Source organism: Acomys minous (genome assembly GCF_964271855.1).
Source record: "Acomys minous genome assembly, chromosome: 12".
Taxonomy (NCBI): domain Eukaryota; kingdom Metazoa; phylum Chordata; class Mammalia; order Rodentia; family Muridae; genus Acomys; species Acomys minous.
The window spans coordinates 88,383,647-88,402,568 of NC_140493.1; the positions used below are offsets into that span (position 1 = coordinate 88,383,647).

General features: G+C 49.1%; 1 protein-coding gene across 1 annotated transcript; it reads right to left on the minus strand.

Annotated features, from left to right (window-relative positions):
• Nucleotides 1-1,518: 1,518 nt before the first annotated feature.
• On the minus strand, nt 1,519-18,251 carry CALCOCO2 (calcium binding and coiled-coil domain 2). Its single transcript, XM_084748219.1, has 29 exons — nt 18,160-18,251; nt 17,478-17,692; nt 15,904-16,006; nt 15,628-15,761; nt 14,800-14,925; nt 13,119-13,186; nt 12,643-12,712; nt 11,925-12,047; nt 11,478-11,561; nt 11,076-11,198; nt 10,630-10,716; nt 10,233-10,355; nt 9,875-9,958; nt 9,468-9,590; nt 9,019-9,105; nt 8,612-8,734; nt 8,184-8,270; nt 7,783-7,905; nt 7,319-7,441; nt 6,891-7,013; nt 6,530-6,616; nt 6,141-6,263; nt 5,724-5,810; nt 5,138-5,251; nt 4,919-4,957; nt 3,947-4,108; nt 3,002-3,034; nt 2,474-2,573; nt 1,519-1,613 (listed from the first exon to the last, which is right to left on the minus strand). Exons 2-29 carry the CDS (start codon nt 17,643-17,645, stop codon nt 1,534-1,536), a joined length of 2,907 nt encoding a protein of 968 aa, XP_084604345.1. The 5' UTR covers nt 17,646-17,692; nt 18,160-18,251; the 3' UTR covers nt 1,519-1,533.
• Nucleotides 18,252-18,922: the final 671 nt, after the last annotated feature.

Consider the following 18,922-nt stretch of genomic DNA (forward strand, 5'->3'; position numbering starts at 1 on the left):
CCCTAGAGCTGGAGCTTAAGATGATTGAGCTGCCAACTCTGGTGCTTGCTCCATCTGAGCCATCAATCTTAGTCCTTCAATGATCAATTAAAAGTTGGCTCACAGCCGGGCGTGGTGGCGCATGCCTTTAATCCCAGTACTCGGGAGGCAGAGGCAGGCGGATCGCTGTGCGTTCGAGGCCAGCCTGGTCTACAAAGTGAGTCCAGGACAGCCACGGCTAACACAGAGAGACCCAGTCTCAAAAAACCAAAAAAAAAAGTTGGCTCACAAATTTAATCCCAGAGAGGCAGGTGGTTCTGTTCCAGGAGAGCCAGGGCTAGGGAAATCAAAACAAAACCACGTCGCTGGGGGTGGTGGTGGTGGTGGTGGTGTCTCAGAAACCAGACCCAAAACCGTATCTTTTTAAAGAGTTTATTTTATGTTAAAATGATGAACAATAGTCTCATTGTTCCATGATTGAGCATGCAAGCACCTGTCCTTCCTACCAAAATTGTTTTTGAAAAAAAACCCAAAAACCTCCATGACAATACATTTTACATGCATAAAAAGGGAACAGAAAATGCCAATTAGAGGATTCTAGAAAGTCCTCTTTCCCTGCCCCCCCCCCCAACTTCCCTGGGTGGCTTTGAACTCAGCCATCTTCAACCTTCACTTTCGGCCCTTGCGGTTTAGATAAATGATGGTATCCAGAAATTCGAACAAATTTTGACAGGTGCAGGAGTGATGGCTGCTAACTACTGCCCGCAGCACTTGTAATTCGTAGAGCACATCTTCTATTTTAAATAGCCTGTCAAAACAAAACAAAATCAAAAAGGCTTCTTTTGGAAGCTCACATATCTTTTGAACCTGCGTTCTCTGCTGCTGTGCTATTTTTGGATAATAATAATACAATTGGCTTTTTTAAAAAAGTGGCTACACTCCGGCTTTGCAGGCAGCACTTCTAAGTGCCCCCCCCCCAATGATTTCTGGCTAGGCAGGCTTCTCTGAGGATAGCTTAGTGCAGCTTAGCCCCACAGGGTGGTGGAAAGCCTGCTCTGGCTCCTTTCTCAGTGGGAAGCCCTTGACACAACCCAATTTCTTCACACCCCCCACATGATAAACTGAAGAAATGGAGGTCAGTGGCAATGTGAGCTTTTCAGAATGTGGTATAATTATAGCTCGTGAAAGGAGCTCAAGAAATACATTTTCACATCTGGAGAGGATGAAGCCTGGAGGCTTTCCTCTCCTCCCAGGACTCCAAGCACTCACTACTGCCAAAGCAGTCAACATAGCTCTGGCCTGGAAGGGGCAATTAACCAGGGAGGCCTTGCTTGGTGGGCTGCCCCAGGCTACATCTCCTCCCCAGTCATTGCCACCCCCCCCCACCCCCCCCCACCCCCCCCACCCCCCCCCCCCCCCCCCACCCCCGCCTCAGCAGGCTATCCTGGCCCTGGGCCCAGGACAGGTTGGCCAACTAAGCCCTGCAGACATCAAACCAAACTGATCTTTCTCCAATGACTTGGAGCGGGAATGGAGGTTTCTCCGGGATTTAATCTATGAACAAATCTCAGGAACCAAATACTCACCCCATTGCGGGTTTCTTGACCAAAATTTCTGGAGGGCACTTTGGGGACCTAGGAGAATAGTGCTTAATGAAAAGGCTAGCATACCTAAACACCAGCTGTTTTCTAACTGATGTGTTGCCGCCCCTCCATTTCACTATGCAGAGGGCGTTCCTGCTCCCTTCCAAGTACTAGGATTGTGGGCACTCGGCACTAGACCTGTTTCTGGTATGCTAGGGATCAAACCCTGGCTCTTGGTGCACCCTGGGCAGGCACTCTGCCAACTGAGCTATATATACTCAGCCCCTCATCATCTTTATTGCTTTTTGCTTGAGGCAAGTCTTACTAGTAGCCTGGCCTCTGGTCTTCATGCATCCAACGCTAAGTGCTGATCTGTCCTAGCTCGTTGTCAATGAACCTGCGGCTCACTGGCTAGCTATGACGGCTGGCCAGCGAACTGCTGGGATGCCTGGGTGGTTATATCCCCCCAGGGGATATGTACTGGTTACAGGCATGTGCCATTGTGCTATTTTATGTGGGTTCTGGGACTCTGAACCCCCAAAGGTTCTCAAAGTGACAAGAGCAAGAACAACCCACTGGGGTTGGGGGGAAACGGCAGCTCAAGAGGTTGAGCTACGGGTTTCTGGGAGGCATAATGTGACTCTAGCATCTCTGATGGCTGCTGTGCAGCCGTTGGCTATGATTTTTCCTATTGTCCTAGGGCCTGGAGAAGGAACTCAAAGCCTCTAATCAGCAGGAAGAAGTCTGATGTCGCCTTTTGTCCCACACACCCCCCCTCCAACCCCACCCCCACCCCCGACTTAATCTTTAAGAGATTGGAAGAGTGGAGGCAAAGGAGCAGAGGGTGAAATATAGAGCCAATATAGTTAAAGCCAGGCACACTTCCAGCTACAATGGGAAAGTGATCTTACCAAGATGTGAGGCCCTGCTGACAAGGGCTGGGCTTTGCTCTTTGTTGTTTGTAGGGTCAGTCAGGTACCTCATCAGCCTCTTGTTCTCCTTCTCCAAGAACTAAGGAGAAAGGGGTTGTGTTGAAAGACAGTAAAGAGCAGCTATAAGAACTACATGCATGGGTGGCCATTAAAATAGCACTTTCTTTCCCCCGACAGGGTTTCTCTGTGTAGCCATGGCTAGCTTGGATTCCCTTTGCAGACCAGGCTGGCCTCGAACTCACTGGTGCTGGGATTAAAGGTGTGCACCACCACGCCTAGCTAAGCTCAGTTTGACACACAGAAAACATTGGGTGGGTGAGTAAAAGAGTGGCTGCTTCTTGTGAGATGACCGCGGGTCTCACCCAAGTACTTTTTTCTCTTGTGTTGCCTTGGCTGTCCTGGACTGCTTTCTAGACCAGGCTGGCCTAAAAACTTGAGCCCTCCTAACATGAACCGTGTGTGCAGCCCTTCCCTCTGAAACCCCGTGCTTTTCTTCCTCAGACTTACAGAGATATCTGCTTCCATTTGCTCTTTCTCGTTCTGTCAAGCAAAAAGACATTAGAATTAGGATCTTATAATGCAATAGAGCCCCAATGTAGCCTGCAGAGGAGCCGGCTTCCTAAGGGAAGCAGGCTGAGGTTGGGGAGAAGGGACGTAGGGAGGGTGCTGAGGACTTAGAGCCAAAATGCTGAAAGCTCAGGCAGGCATGACAAGGTCAAGGAAGGGAGGAAGCTTGACAAAGGTAAATAACTAGCCTCCTGGAACCCTACCCAGCCGGGACATGAAGAAGTTAGCTTTTGAGGCATCTTGCTCTGCTGCCTGAGGTGCTCAGACATGGCTTGCTTGGGAGGACTCTTAATGGAAAGACAGGGATATTGTGCCTCAGATCCCGCAGGAGACACAAACCACACTCAAGTCTCCCAGAAGATGGCAGTGATTCAACCATCCTCCATGTTTGTACACATACGTGTGCATACGTCTTCATGAACACACCTTCAACTAATCCTACTAGTCGTGGTTTTTTGGTTGCGGGATATTTTTATTTGAATGCTTGTGCCCAAACTGCTGTGTGCTTCTAGCCTGACCCTGAGGGTCAAAAGGGGGCTACCCCATGACAGTGCTGACTCCCCATCCTCACTGGCTCCTGTTGGCTCTTCTGGTTCTGCTCTACTTCCTCAAAAGGCAGAAGAAATAAGGACTAAGCCTTCGGGAGGCAGAGGCAGGCTCTAAGTTCCAGGGCTCTGTTAGAGACACCCTGTCTCGAAAAAAAATGAGTGCCCCAAACCTCGATCACTACAGAAACTTTCTCCGGAGACTTGAGTGGGCTCTTGCCTAAGTTCCTAGGGTCTTTTCCCCAGATTTCTTAGTAATGGGGTACATCTTCTGCACTTGGTGTGTGTGTGTATCTTTCACATCCCCTACTTTCCTGGGCCCCTTGACTTGGCCACCTACCTTTGTAGCAGCACTGAGTTCCCTGATCTGTTTGTGGAGCTGCTGACACTCTTCGCACTTCTTAAAGAACTGGGCTCTCTCCGCCTCTACCTTTGCCTTTAGGCGGTTCACCTCTTGCGCTAACTCCTCCTCCTCTTTCCTTGTTTCCTTCTTCATAGGCTCCTGAAGTGTAAGATACAGCCCTGGCAGTTAGAGGGCTTTTGAGAAATAAAGATCTATCATAAGCAAGAAAAAAGGGGTTTTTTTTGGGGGGGGGCGGAAATAAGGAAAGCTACGCTGGTCAAAAAGAGGCTCAAATCTCTATCCAAAATACCTCAGGAAAGAAGTGAGTTAAAGGAAGGAGGTGGGCGAGCAGCAGAGCTGAGGGAGTAGCTCAGTGGAAGAGCAAGTACATGCTTAGCACATGAGACCCTGTGTGTGGTTGTGTGCTGCGTAGGCCACCTTAAGATCCATGTCACTGCTCTCGCCTCCACCCCCACCTGCAGATGGCAAGGAGGCGCTACAGCTTCCCCCTCCCTGCCTCCCCCCCCCCCCCAGACAGAGTTTCTCTCTGTAGCCTTGGCTGTCCTGGGCTCACTTTGTAGACCAGGCTGGCCTCGAACTCAGTGATCCACCTGCCTCTGCCTCCCCAGGGCTGGGATTAAAGACTTGTGCCACCACGGTTTTCAAAAACTGACCAAGAGTGACAAGTCCCATCCATTCAGAATCCACAGCTTTCAGGCACCTGGGAGCACCATCGTGGGGCCTCTTTTCCAACAATTTATTGCAGGAAATCACTAGTTCATTGGGGTCTTGTTGCTTTTAAAAAAGACTACTATACTACTCAGAATGGTTCACAATTAATGGTGACTGCTAACATTAGTTATAACAATTGGCTTTGGGTGGCTGCTTTTTCTAACACCTTATTTGTCCCTTGTGTCCTTGGAAACCCTCACATAGTGATGTGAAAAAACCCCAAAATGGTTCATGTGCCTTCAGCTCCTGTTTCTCCAGTGTCTTCTCCTGCTCCTTCTGTACAGAGAAGAAACAGACTTTAGTGCCACTGCTGGGAACAGAGGTAGAGACAGGAGAAACTGAGCCCCAAGCCAGCCCAGGGCAGTCATGGAAGGAAAGGCTGCTTCTGAAACTTTCCAGGAGCCACTATAGAAAAGCAAGGCTTACTGTCTTGGGGGTGTTTCCCATCCAGTCTACCTGTTCCCCAAGGCTGAGGGAGAGCTGGCTCTTGAGTGTTTCCAGCTGGTCAGCCTTTTCTTTATCTTTCCGAGCCAAGGCCAGCATTTCTTGGTGTTGAACTGACAGCTGGTTCTAAAGCAAACAATGAATTAATAGGACAAAGGAAAATTTGGAACATTCCATTCTAATGTACAGTAACAAAGACCTTCCTCTAGCAAAGTCCAATTACAAAAAACCCTGAAAACTAACTACTCCCCCCTCAGTGGTTTAGCCTTACACATAACAGCCCAACACCCAACGACTAAACTGGTTAACACTTAGTCAGGTTAACTTGATCAGACTGGAGGTGCCCAGGGGACGCGCACACCACACTTCCTTGCACCCACAGAGTTTTTGTTTACTGGCCTTGTTTTTATTTTTGTTTTGTTTTTTTTTCTCCCAGTCAGGGTTTCTCTGTGCAGCCCTGGCTATCCTGGACTCACGTGTAGACCAGGCTGGCCTCGAACTCAGAGGTCAGCCTGCTCTGTCTCCCAAGTGCTGGGATTAAAAGCACCTGCAGACCTTTCTAAGGGGGGTAATATGGAAAAGAGCAGAGGTCACATGCCTTCAGAGTCAGTTGTTTGTTCCTCTCAATAATTTCGTTCTTCTTCGTCTTCTCCAGGGTCTGCTCAAGTGTCTTCTGCTGCTCCTTCTGTACAGAAGAAACAGACTTTATAGTGCCACTGCTGGGAACAGACACACTCACCCTCGTGTGTGCACACTATAGACACACCTGCTGAGCTCTTGAGCAGACAGAGCGAAGGAGAGGTCAAATCTTTTAGTTATTGAAGAAAACCATGATATAACCTCATATAACAAACGGCTTTAACCCAGAAGTACACAGAGGCAGACAGGAGAAACTGAGTCCCAAGCCAGCCTGGGCAGCCATTGGTAGGAAAGATTCCTCCTGAAACTCTCCCTGAGCAGAGCCACTATGGAAAGCAAAGCGTACTGTCTTGGGGGTGCTTCCCTCCAAGCCTACCTGTTCGGCTAAGCTGAGGGAGAGCTGGCTGTTTTCTTTCTTGAGACACTCCAGCTGCTCTGTCTTTCCTTGGTCTTGCAGAACAAGGCTCTCCATTTCTTCCTGTAGACTCAGCAGCTGGTTCTAAAGCAACAGTGAAAAACAGGACATAAGGGAAAACTAGGACATTACATTCTAATGTACAATTGTAAAGAACCTCAGAACTGTAAACTGCCCCAACCCGAAGAGGCTTAGCCTTACAGCCAAGGCCTGGCTCAATGATCAATGGCTTGTAATGCTCAGTCTTGTCACCTAGGTCAGCCTGAAGTGGCCAGGGGCTGAGCACAGCGCACTTGCCCCTGCAGACATTTCTAAGGGGGATAAGGAGGAGGCAGAGTGAGGTCACGTGCCTTCAGCTCCTGTTGCTTCTTCTTCTCAGTGCTTTCTTCCTCCCTCATCTTCTCCAGGGTCTGCTCAAGTGTCTTCTGCTGCTCCTTCTGTACAGAAGAAACAGACTTTAGTGCCACTGCTGGGAACAGACACACACGCACACTTAGCCAAGTGTGCCCACATCGTTAGCACACCTGTTGAGCTCTTGAGCAGACGAAAGAGGGAGAGGTTAAGTGTTTTAGTTGTTGAAGAAAGCCATGGTACATCCTCATATGACAAAGAGGCAGACAGGAGAAACAGAAAGGCTCCTCCTGAAACTCTCCTGGAGCCACTATAGAAAGCAAAGCGTACTGTCTTGGGGGTGCTTCCCTCCAAGCCTACCTGTTCAGCTAAGCTGAGGGAGAGCTGGCTGTTTACTTTCTTGAGACACTCCAGCTGCTCTGTCTTTACTTGGTCTTGCAGAACAAGGCTCCTCACTTCTTTCTGTAGACTGGACAGCTGGTTCTAAAGCAACAGTGAAAAACAGGACTTAGAGGAACATTACATTCTAGTGTATGGGAATAAAAAGCACTCTGTGGAGCGCCCAATTGGAAGGAACTCTCCTCAGAACTACTCCCTGCTCAGTGGCTTAGCCTTACAGCCCAAGGCCTGGCTCAATGAGCAATGGCTTGTTTTTTTTTTTTTTTTTTTTTTTTTTTTTTTTTTCGAGACAGGGGAGCAATGGCTTGTAATGCTCAGGCTTGTCACCTAGGTCAGCCTGAAGTGGCCAGGGGCTGAGAATTGCTCACTTGCCCCTGCAGACATTTCTAAGGGGGATAAGGAGGAGGCAGAGTGAGGTCACGTGCCTTCAGCTCCTGTTGCTTCTTCTTCTCAGCGCTTTCTGCCTCCTTCATCTTCTCCAGGGTCTGCTCAAGTGTCTTCTGCTGCTCCTTCTGTACAGAAGAAACAGACTTTAGTGCCACTGCTGGGAACAGACGCACTCACGCTTAGCCAAGTGTGCTCACAGCGTAACACACTTGCTGTGCGCAAAAGAGGCAGAGTGAAGAGGGAGGTTAAATCTTAGTTCATGATGTAACAAAGGGCATCTTTGAGCTGGTGTGCGGTTATTGCACACCTTTAACCCAGAAGTACACAGAGGCAGACAGGAGAAACCGAGTCTCAAGCCAGCCTGGGCAGCCATTGGTAGGAAAGACTCCTCCTGAAACTCTCCCAGAGCTGAGCCACTATGGAAAGCAAAGTGTACTGTCTTGGGGGTGTTTCCCTCCAAGCCTACCTGTTTGGCTAAGCTGAGGGAGAGCTGGCTGTTTTCTTTCTTGAGACATTCCAGCTGCTCTGTCTTTCCTTGGTCTTGCAGAACAAGGCTCCCCACTTCTTCCTGTAGACTCAGCAGCTGGTTCTAAAGCAACAGTGAATCCAGCAGAACATAAAGGAAAATTAGAACACCACACAGTCTAATGTACAGTTAGTTGTAAAAGCGCCCTCAGAGCTGTATACTGCCTCCCTCCCCCTGCGCTAGCCTTACAGCCCAAGGCCTGGCTCAATGAGCAATGGCTTGTAATGCTCAGTCTTATCACCTAGGTCAGCCTGAAGTGCCCGGGGCTGATCACAGCGCACTTGCCCCTGCAGACATTTCTAAGGGGGATTAGAGGGAGGAGGCAGAGTGAGGTCACGTGCCTTCAGCTCCTGTTGTCTCTTCTTCTCAGCGCTTTCTTCCTCCCTCATCTTCTCCAGGGTCTGCTCAAGTGTCTTCTGCTGCTCCTTCTGTACAGAAGAAACAGACTTTAGTGCCACTGCTGGGAACAGACACACACTCACACTTAGCCAAGTGTGCTCACACCTTAAACACACCTGCTGTGCGCAAAAGAGGCAGAGTGAAGAGGGAGGTTAAATCTTAGTTCATGATGTAACAAAGGGCATCTTTGAGCTGGTGTGCGGTTATTGCACACCTTTAACCAAGTACACAGAGGCAGACAGGAGAAACCGAGTCCCAAGCCAGCCTGGGCAGCCATTGGTAGGAAAGACTCCTCCTGAAACTCTCCTGGAGCCGAGCCACTATAGAAAGCAAAGGGTACTGTCTTGGGGGTGCTTCCCTCCAAGCCTACCTGTTCAGCTAAGCTGAGGGAGAGCTGGCTGTTTTCTTTCTTGAGACATTCCAGCTGCTCTGTCTTTCCTTGGTCTTGCAGAACAAGGCTCCCCACTTCTTCCTGTAGACTCGATAGCTGGTTCTAAAGCAACAGTGAAAAACAGGACTTAGAGGAACATTACATTCTAGTGTATGGGAATAAATAGCATTCTGTGGAGCGCCCAATTGGAAGGAACTCTCCTCAGAACTACTCCCTGCTCAGTGGCTTAGCCTTACAGCCCAAGGCCTGGCTCAATGAGCAATGGCTTGTAATGCTCAGTCTTATCTCCTAGGTCAGCCAGAAGTGGCCAGGGGCTGAGCACAGCGCACTTGCCCCTGCGGACATTTCTAAGGGGGATAAGGAGGAGGCAGAGTGAGGTCACGTGCCTTCAGCTCCTGTTGCTTCTTCTTCTCAGCGCTTTCTCCCTCCCTCATCTTCTCCAGGGTCTGCTCAAGTGTCTTCTGCTGCTCCTTCTGTACAGAAGAAACAGACTTTATAGTGCTACTGCTGGGGACAGACACACACGCTCACCCTCTGTGTGCACACTGTAGACACACCTGCTGAGCTCTTGAGCAGACAAAAATGAGAGGTCAAGTCTTTTAGTTGTTGAATAAAACCATGATATAACCTCATATAACAAGCGGCTTCTTTGAGCTGGTGTGCGGTTATTGCACACCTTTAACCCAGAAGTACACAGAGGCAGACAGGAGAAACCGAGTCCCAAGCCAGCCTGGGCAGCCATTGGTAGGAAAGGCTCCTCCTGAAACTCTCCCGGAGCCGAGCCACTATGGAAAGCAAAGGGTACTGTCTTGGGGGTGCTTCCCTCCAAGCCTACCTGTTCGGCTAAGCTGAGGGAGAGCTGGCTGTTTTCTTTCTTGAGACACTCCAGCTGCTCTGTCTTTCCTTGGTCTTGCAGAACAAGGCTCCCCACTTCTTCCTGTAGACTCGATAGCTGGTTCTAAAGCAACAGTGAAAAACAGGACTTAGAGGAACATTACATTCTAGTGTATGGGAATAAAAAGCACTCTGTGGAGCACCAAATTGGAAGGAACTCTCCTCAGAACTACTCCCTGCTCAGTGGCTTAGCCTTACAGCCCAAGGCCTGGCTCAATGAGCAATGGCTTGTAATGCTCAGTCTTATCTCCTAGGTCAGCCTGAAGTGGCCAGGGGCTGAGAATTGCTCACTTGCCCCTGCGGACATTTCTAAGGGGGATAAGGAGGAGGCAGAGTGAGGTCACTTGCCTTCAGCTCCTGTTGCTTCTTCTCAGCACTTTCTTCCTCTCTCATCTTCTCCAGCGTCTGCTCAAGTGTCTTCTGCTGCTCCTTCTGTACAGAAGAAACAGACTTTAGTGCCACTGCTGGGGACAGACACACACTCACACTTAGCCAAGTGTGCCTACACCGTTAGCACACCTGTTGAGCTCTTGAGCAGACGAAAGAGGGAGAGGTTAAGTGTTTTAGTTGTTGAAGAAAGCCATGGTACATCCTCATATGACAAAGAGGCAGACAGGAGAAACAGAAAGGCTCCTCCTGAAACTCTCCCGGAGCCACTATAGAAAGCAAAGCGTACTGTCTTGGGGGTGCTTCCCTCCAAGCCTACCTGTTCAGCTAAGCTGAGGGAGAGCTGGCTGTTTTCTTTCTTGAGACATTCCAGCTGCTCTGTCTTTCCTTGGTCTTGCAGAACAAGGCTCCCCACTTCTTTCTGTAGACTCAGCAGCTGGTTCTAAAGCAACAGTGAATTCAGCAGAACATAAAGGAAAATTAGAACATTACATAGTCTTATGTACAATTGTAAAGAACCTCAGAACTGTAAACTGCCCCAACCCGCAGTGGCTTAGCCTTACAGCCCAAGGCCTGGCTCAATGAGCAATGGCTTGTAATGCTCAGGCTTGTCACCTAGGTCAGCCTGAAGTGGCCAGGGGCTGAGCACAGCGCACTTGGCCCCGCAGACATTTCTAAGGGGGATTAGAGGGAGGAGGCAGAGTGAGGTCACGTGCCTTCAGCTCCTGTTGTCTCTTCTTCTCAGCGCTTTCTTCCTCCCTCATCTTCTCCAGGGTCTGCTCAAGTGTCTTCTGCTGCTCCTTCTGTACAGAAGAAACAGACTTTAGTGCCACTTCTGGGGACAGACACACACGCACACTCACCCTCTGTGTGCACACTGTAGACACACCTGCTGAGCTCTTGAGCAGACAAAAATGAGAGGCCACCTCTTTTAGTTGTTGAAGAAAACCATGATATAACCTCATATAACAAGCGGCTTCTTTGAGCTGGTGTGCTGTTATTGCACACCTTTAACCCAGAAGTACACAGAGGCAGACAGGAGAAACTGAGTCCCAAGCCAGCCTGGGCAGCCATTGGTAGGAAAGATTCCTCCTGAAACTCTCCTGGAGCCACTATAGAAAGCAGAGTGTACTGTCTTGGGGGTGTTTCCCTCCGAGCCTACCTGTTCAGCTAAGCTGAGGGAGAGCTGGCTGTTTTCTTTCTTGAGACATTCCAGCTGCTCTGTCTTTCCTTGGTCTTGCAGAACAAGGCTCCCCACTTCTTCCTGTAGACTCAGCAGCTGGTTCTAAAGCAACAGTGAATTCAGCAGAACATAAAGGAAAATTAGAACACCACACAGTCTAATGTACAGTTAGTTGTAAAAGAGTCCTCAGAGCTGTATACTGCCTCCCTCCCCGTGCGTTAGCCTTACAGCCCAAGGCCTGGCTCAATGAGCAATGGCTTGTAATGCTCAGTCTTGACACCTAGGTCAGCCTGAAGTGGCCAGGGGCTGAGCACAGCGCACTTGCCCCTGCAGACATTTCTAAGGGGGATTAGAGGGAGGAGGCAGAGTGAGGTCACGTGCCTTCAGCTCCTGTCTCTTCTTCTCAGCACTTTCTTCCTCCCTCATCTTCTCCAGGGTCTGCTCAAGTGTCTTCTGCTGCTCCTTCTGTACAGAAGAAACCAGACTTTAGTGCCACTGCTGGGGACAGACACACACTCACACTTAGCCAAGTGTGCTCACAGCGTAAACACACCAGCTGTGCGCAAGAGGCAGTGAAGAGGGAGAGCTTAAGACTTTTCGTTGAAAAAAAACACAATATAACCTCATAACCAATGGCTTCTTTGAGCTGGTGTGCTGTTATTCCCTTAATCCCAGAACTATAGATATACAGAGGCAGAGACAGGAGAAACTGAGTCCCAAGCCAGGAGCAGTGAGGTTAGTGGTATGGAAGGGTCCTCCTGAAACTCTCCCGGAGCCACTATAGAAAGCAAAGCGTACTGTCTTGGGGGTGTTTCCCTCCAAGCCTACCTGTTCAGCTAAGCTGAGGGAGAGCTGGCTGTTTTCTTTCTTGAGACACTCCAGCTGCTCTGTCTTTCCTTGGTCTTGCAGAGTAAGGCTCCCCACTTCTTCCTGTAGACTCAGCAGCTGGTTCTAAAGCAACAGAGAATTTAACAGGACATAAAATTAGAGGAACATTACATTCTAATACAGAAGGAACTTCCCAGAGGAGGGCCCAATTAATTGCAAAGAACCCTCTTTACAAAGTACTCTATCCTAGTAAGTGGCTCTTGGACTTACAGCCCAAGACCAGACTCAATCACTGAGCAAAACTCAACCGATGAGCAATGTGCCCAAGACTAATTTGTCATGTTTAGTCTTGTCAATTTGATCAGACTGGGTAGTGCCCAGCTGAGAGCAGAGCTCACTTCGTATCTGCAGATGTTTCTAAGGGGGATAATATAAAGAGGCCATTCTTCTAGGGCCTGGGGTAGAATACATGGGACAAGCTAGCCAGCCCTCGCACTTTTTGCTTTCCTGGATGCTGTCGTGTATGTGAGCAACTCACTCTGTTAAACCCCTTTGCACCACTGTAGGCACTGTGAAGTTTTGTACATCCGTCTGTCATAGCAAAAAGATCTTAATGTCCTAGCTGTGCTGTGAAGCACTCCCTGCAGCAAACTGCATCTTTCTGGGCTGCTGACTATAGGCAAAGCTAAGAAAATGCCATTTGCACTGCATCACCTACCAGAAGCCTGTTTACTTGCAGCTCTAGGTATGTGTTCTCTGCGGTTATCTTCTGGTTGTTTTCGTTCGTCCTACGGAAGTGGAAGAAGATGATTGTCTTCTGGTTCCAGTTCAATATCATCCCCAGGACATAAGACTGAAGACTGCCTTAGCCTAAGTCCTCAGTTAATCACCCCTATAAACTCCTAACAGGAATTATTTCTAATTTTTGTTTATTTCTGGAGATAATCATGTGGCCTAGACTGGCCTCACTGTGTAGCTGAGGATGAGCTTAAACTTTCTAAGCCATGGTGGTCTGGGATGTACACTAACAGGCATTGTTTTAACAGCAGCCCCCACCATTAAGAAGGCAGGCTAGGCAGGCGTGGTGGTACCACACACCCTAGTCTACAGAGTGAGTTCCAGGACAGCCAAGGCTATATACAGAAAAACCCTGTCTGGTGGCGGGTGGTGGGGGTGGGGGACAGGCATACTCACTGGATCAGCTCCTTCTCCCAGAAGTCTTTCTCCTCTTCCATGCCCTTTTCCAAGGCTGCCACTGCCTCCTGGACACAAAGAGATTGCTTTAAAGGTAAACTCTGGTATGTCAGACAGAGGGAAAACCCATTTATTGAGCACTATGGTGTGGTTTCGTGGGCATTTGAATGCTGTTCCCAGCAGGTGGAGCAGCATTGCTGGAAGTGCCATCTCTGAGCTGGGGAGGCAGAGTTTGGGCCTTTAAAGCCTTCGTTTTCTGGCATTTCTGGTTCAGTCTTGTAAAAGGTGTGGTCTGAGCTTGCTGGTCCTGGTTCTTGCAGTGTGCCAAGGTGGCCTCAGTGCTTAGAACTGTAAAGCCTGAATAAAACCCTCTTCCCTGTATGACACTTCCTTGGCTGGGGCACTATCCCTGCAACAGGAAAATTAACTACTTTACTAGTGTTTAAACCACACAGCAGAGACTGACAAATCTAAGGTGATTTGCACTATTTTACTGATGTTTGTTGTTGTTTAAAGATGTAGCATCCTCTTTTAGTCCCAGCACTTGGGAAGCAGAGGCAGGTGGATCTCTGTTGAGTTCTGAGGCCAGCCTAGTCTACAAAGTGAGTCTAGGACAGTCAAGGCTACAGAGAAACCCTGTCTCAAAGGGGAGGGGGAAAAAAAACCCAGAAAGTGATCCAAACCTCTGCCTCCCTCCCAAGTGTTAGGATTAAAGGTGTGCACCACCATGCCCAGCTCAGAGAGTTTAAGGTATATACTTTCCATATACATATACATTTGTTGCTGCTTTTGCGAAGCCTCACACATGCCAGGCAAACACTTGGCTGCTGAGCTATATAGCCCCAGCCTATAGTTTCCAATCAAAAGGCATCTTAGGACTAGGGCAAACCGCACTTGCTGCTCTTGCAGAGGATATTTATTCAGTTTCCAGTTTCAGGCAAACACACTTAACATTTTAAATGGCTTCAAACTCTAGAGACCTGCCTGCCTCTGCCTTCCAAGTGCTGGGCGTTTGAGCCGCCATTCAGCTCAAAATGGTATTTTTAAAAATTGCATCTAGAGCTGGGCGTGGTGGCGCATGCCTTTAATCCCAGCACTCAGGAGGCAGAGGCAGGCGGATGCGGATCCCTGTGAGTTCGAGGCCAGGCTGGTCTACAAAGCGAGTCCAAGACAGCCAAGTCTAGAGAAACCCTGTCTCAAAAAAAAAAAGCCAAGCTACTTTCTAGTTTTGTCCCATAAATTGATAAGGGCCACATATATGTAATTTTAAGAATTGGCCAACATCCCAGGTGGTGGCTGCATGCCTTTAGTCCCAGGACTCCAGAGGTAGAGGCCAGACTCAAAAACATAAAATGAATCAGCCACATTAAAAACAAAAATTTAAAAGGGGTGTGGCACAGCGGGTTAGCCATCTCTCTTGGCAAACCTGCGTGCTTGCCTCTTAAGTCTGCCTCTAAGTACATTATGATCACAGTAATTTCATGGTGGGGGGGGGGTCACCACGACAGGAACTGCGTTAATAACAAAGGGCTAGTAGCCTTAGCAAAGTTGAGGAAGCACTAGTGTAAAGGAAGGTGACCGATCACGAGCCAGAGATCGTTAACTCTGGGTTAATTACTAGAGGGTTCCATTGTGTCCTACATGCTCCCAGAACACCTGCGGCTGTGACCGGCATCCATACCTGCTGCAGTTGGAGATTGGTCTTGACCTCTGAGAGCTCCTGCTGGAGGCAGGTGCAGCGCGCTCTCAGTTCCTGGTTTTCTTGGCAGAGGTCCTCATTAAGCTGCTCCATCTCCTCCACCCTTCCCTGCAAGAGAACAATGGTACCTTCTCCAGCCAACCCCTTCCCTCCAGCTGGTGGGGAGCTGATGGTGGCCTACATGCCAGGGAGAGCTCTGAAGTCTGTGGGAAAGAATGTAGCCGGGCTGTGGTGGTGGTGGTGCACAGCCTTTCATGCCAGCCCTGGGGAGGAAGAGGCGGGTGGATCGCTATGAGTTCGAGGTCAGCCTGGTCTACAAAGTGAGTCTAGAACAGCCAAGGCTACTTAAGGAAACCTCTCTCTCGGGAAAAATAAAAAGAAATGAGTATGCACACATCTTTAAGTCCAACATTTGAGAGGTTCCAGGACAGCCAAGGTTATAACAACAACATCAAAAAAGAAATTAATGAGGAGCACTGGACACAGCTGCACATTCCTGCAGAGGCTGAGGCACAAGCGCTGCCCTGGATTCTCTCTATGTCAGCCCTGACCATAGTAGTTTGAGGTACTAGCCAGGTGAGGTGGAGTGTTCTTGTGATCTCAGCTGGCAGAGGCTGGTGGATCTGAGTTTGAGGCCAGCCTGGTTTCTAGAGTTTGTTTCAAGACGAAAACAGCTAAAGCTACAGAAAGCCTGTCTTCAAGGAAAAAAAAGAAACCAATAAAAGCATTCCCCAAGTCATCCCTGCCTGGGTTAGAGTGGCACCCATGGCTACTGACCCTAGCAAGGCTTGAGGGAAGACGACTACAGACCTTCATGGAGACAACCACTATGTCATTCGTGGCTTCTGCATGGAATTGGAAAGGGATGCTTGCTCCCTGGAGTAGGCCATCCTGATCCACATAGCAGAACTGGTAATGGTCGTCATCCTTAGGCAGATAATAAGCTGAAAGTGGAATGTGGCATTTGAATATAAAATAAGAGCCCTTCCATTTCAAACAAAACCAAACACTGTGCCAGAAGACTCGGAGGGGGAAGTTAGCTGTGGCCAGGGTTCTCAGCACCTTTGACCTACTGTACTTTCCTACCTTTGAAGAGGACTTCCTGCAGCCTGGGTGATTCCTCGTTTAGGTCCCCGGGCAAGGGGACCCACATGAACGTGTAATACTCCCTGGTTGTCTTCCACCCCACCTGCAAGGGCAAGAGGCTCCAATTCAGCAGACAGAACATTATGTTACTGTGGATGATTTCCCTAAAATGCACTCGACCTGTAGATACTGAAAATATGCAAAGAATTTTAAGATCCATGATTTTTTCCCCCCAGACAGGGTTTCTCTGTGGTAGTCTTGGTTGTCCTGAACTCACTTTGTAGACCAGGCTGGCCTTGAACTCAGTGATCCTCACACCTTTAATCCCAGCACTCTCAGGAGGCAGAGGCAGCTGGACCACTGTGAGTTCCAGGCCAGTTTGGTCTACAAAGAGCACAGGACAGCCAAGGCTACAAAGAAACTTTGTCTCAAATATTTTTAAAAGACTGCTGAGTTTGAGGCCAGCCTGGGCTACATAGTGAGTTCCAGGATAATTGTATTGTCCAAATATGCACAGAGAAGCTGTAGTCCCAGCACAGGGAGGGACTGAGTTTTAGGCCAAGCTTATCTACAAAGAGAATCTAGGACAGCCAAGGCTACACAGAGGGGAAATAAAAGCAGGACGTGGTGGAGCACACCTTTAATCCCAATACTCCAGAGGCTGGGAGCCAGAGGCAGGCAGATTGCCGAGTTCGAGGCCAGCCTGATCTACCAAGCAAGCCCAGGCCTGCCAAGGCTACACAGAGACCCTGTCTCAAAAAACAAAAAAACAAAAAACAAAAAACAAAAAAATAAAGAAGCCAGGTGTGATAGGGTACACTTGTAATTCCAGCACTGGGGAGGCAGAGTTCAGGCAGATTGTTCAAGGCCAGACTGGTCTACAAAGCTAGTCCAGGGCAGCCAAAGCTACAGAGAAACCCTGTCTCAAAAAGCCACATCAAAGCAAAGAAACGGTCAGCAGGGTGTGATGGTACACGCCTTTAATCACAGCACTCCGGGAGGCAGAGGCAGGCAGATCTCTGAGTTCAGGCCAGCCTGTTTTACAATTTGAGTCTAGGACAGTCAAGGCTAACAGAGAAACCCTGTCTTGAAAGCAAGCAAGCAAACAAACAAACAAAAACCAAGGGTAGCCAGGGTGTGGTGGCACATGCTTTTAATCCCAGTACTGGGAGGCAGAGGCAGGGGAGAGTCTCAGAACTCCAGGCCAGCCTGGTCTACAAAGTGAGCCCACAACAGCCAGGGTTACAAAGAGGAACAAAAAAAACCAAGGCTCTTCTCTCTCTCTCTCTCTCTCTCTCTCCCTCTCTCTCTCTCTCTCTCTCTCTCTTTTTGGTTTTTTGAGACAGGGTTTCTCTGTGTTAGCCTTGGCTGTCCTGGACTCACTTTGTAGACCAGGCTGGCCTTGAACTCACAGCGATCCGCCTGCCTCTGCCTCCCAAGTGCTGGGATTAAAGGCGTGCGCCACCACGCCCGGCTTCAAGGCTCTTCTCAACTGTGTGTGGTGACAGGAACACTAGAAACTGCAGAAATAACATCCAAGGTAAATAACATCCCTTGGTATTAATAATGCTTACTTTAAAGATGCCGATCCAGTCCCTGCGACGAGGGCTGAACTGCCGGGTGAAGGTGTAATAGCACAGGACATCTTCTCCGCGTACATAGAATTTCTCCACACTGTTAAACATGACCTGCGAGAAACTGCCTTCTGGCAAGGTAGCCGATACCAGGATTGTCTCTTCCATGGTGGACTCTTGTCAGGAGCTTTGGAATAGTGTATGTGACAACTTGCCTGGGTAAAAAGAAAAAAAAATTGTTTTGGTTTCTTCGGAGACAGGGTTTCTCTGTCGCGAAACAACAACAGCAACAACAAAAAGGCAAAATGCTCTGAGGTCCAAAGAGGAGAGAGACAGAGCTGGGAAGATGGCTCCTTGGGTATAGAAGTGCCACCCACGGGGAGCCCCAGAGACAGGGCCATTCGCCAGGCTGGATACTGGCTCCTGTCAGGGGCGACAGTCCTCCCACGGGGTCACATGCACCGCAAGCTCAATCCAGCAGTCCCACCTAACTCTGGAGAAATCATCCCTGGCCTCTCAGGATGTACCCCTAGCCCTCCCAGAGTCACCCTCGGTGGAACCGACCCTCCAACACAGCCTGAGGTGAAGCCGGAACCCGGACACCATTCCCTACTGAAGGCCCAGAAACCTGAATTTGAGGTTTCCCAAGGGCCCAACCACATCCCTCACTTAAGGCACTCACCGGGGACAACTGCCAGCAGTGGCACCAGCAGCAAGGCACCCAAAGCCCTGGTGGGAGAGGTTTTAAAGACCGCAGGGCGTGCCCAGGGCGGCACAGCAGTCAAAAGCCCCACCCCTGCAGGAGGATGCCTGGGACTTTTACTGCCTTGGTGACCCTCTGGGGTTTACATTTTCTTTCTTTCTTTCTTTTCAATTTCCCCTAGAGCAAACTGGTGTTTTTTGTTTTTGTTGGTTTTTTGTTTGTTTGTTTTTGGTTTTTCAAGACAGGGTCTTACTGTGTCACCTTGACTGTCCTGGACTCACTTTGTAGACCAGGCTGGCCTCGAACTCACAGAGATCCACCTGCCTGCGCCTCCCAAGTGCTGGGATAAAAGGCGTGCCGCACCACCGCCCGGCTGTTTGGTTGGTTTTTAAATTGCTCAATGTAGTGGATACCTGTAATTCCAGAATATAGGAGATAGAGGAAGGAAGGTCAACTTTTCAAGGCCAGTTTTGGCTGTAAACCAAGTTTGAGGGTAGCTTGGACCTTGTCTCAAAAAAAAAAAAAAAAAAAAAAAATCATGCCTCATTCCTGTACTAAAAGGAAATCTATACCCTCCCCCCCCCCTTTTTTTGGTCTCTTGTGACTGGACTCAAAATGTTTTGTTTTTGTTTTTGCACTTTTATTTTATATGTATGGGGTGGTTTTGCATGCACATATATATGTATGTCCACCACTTGTGTGCCTGGTGTCCAGGAGGGTCACAAGAGACCTTCGGATCCTC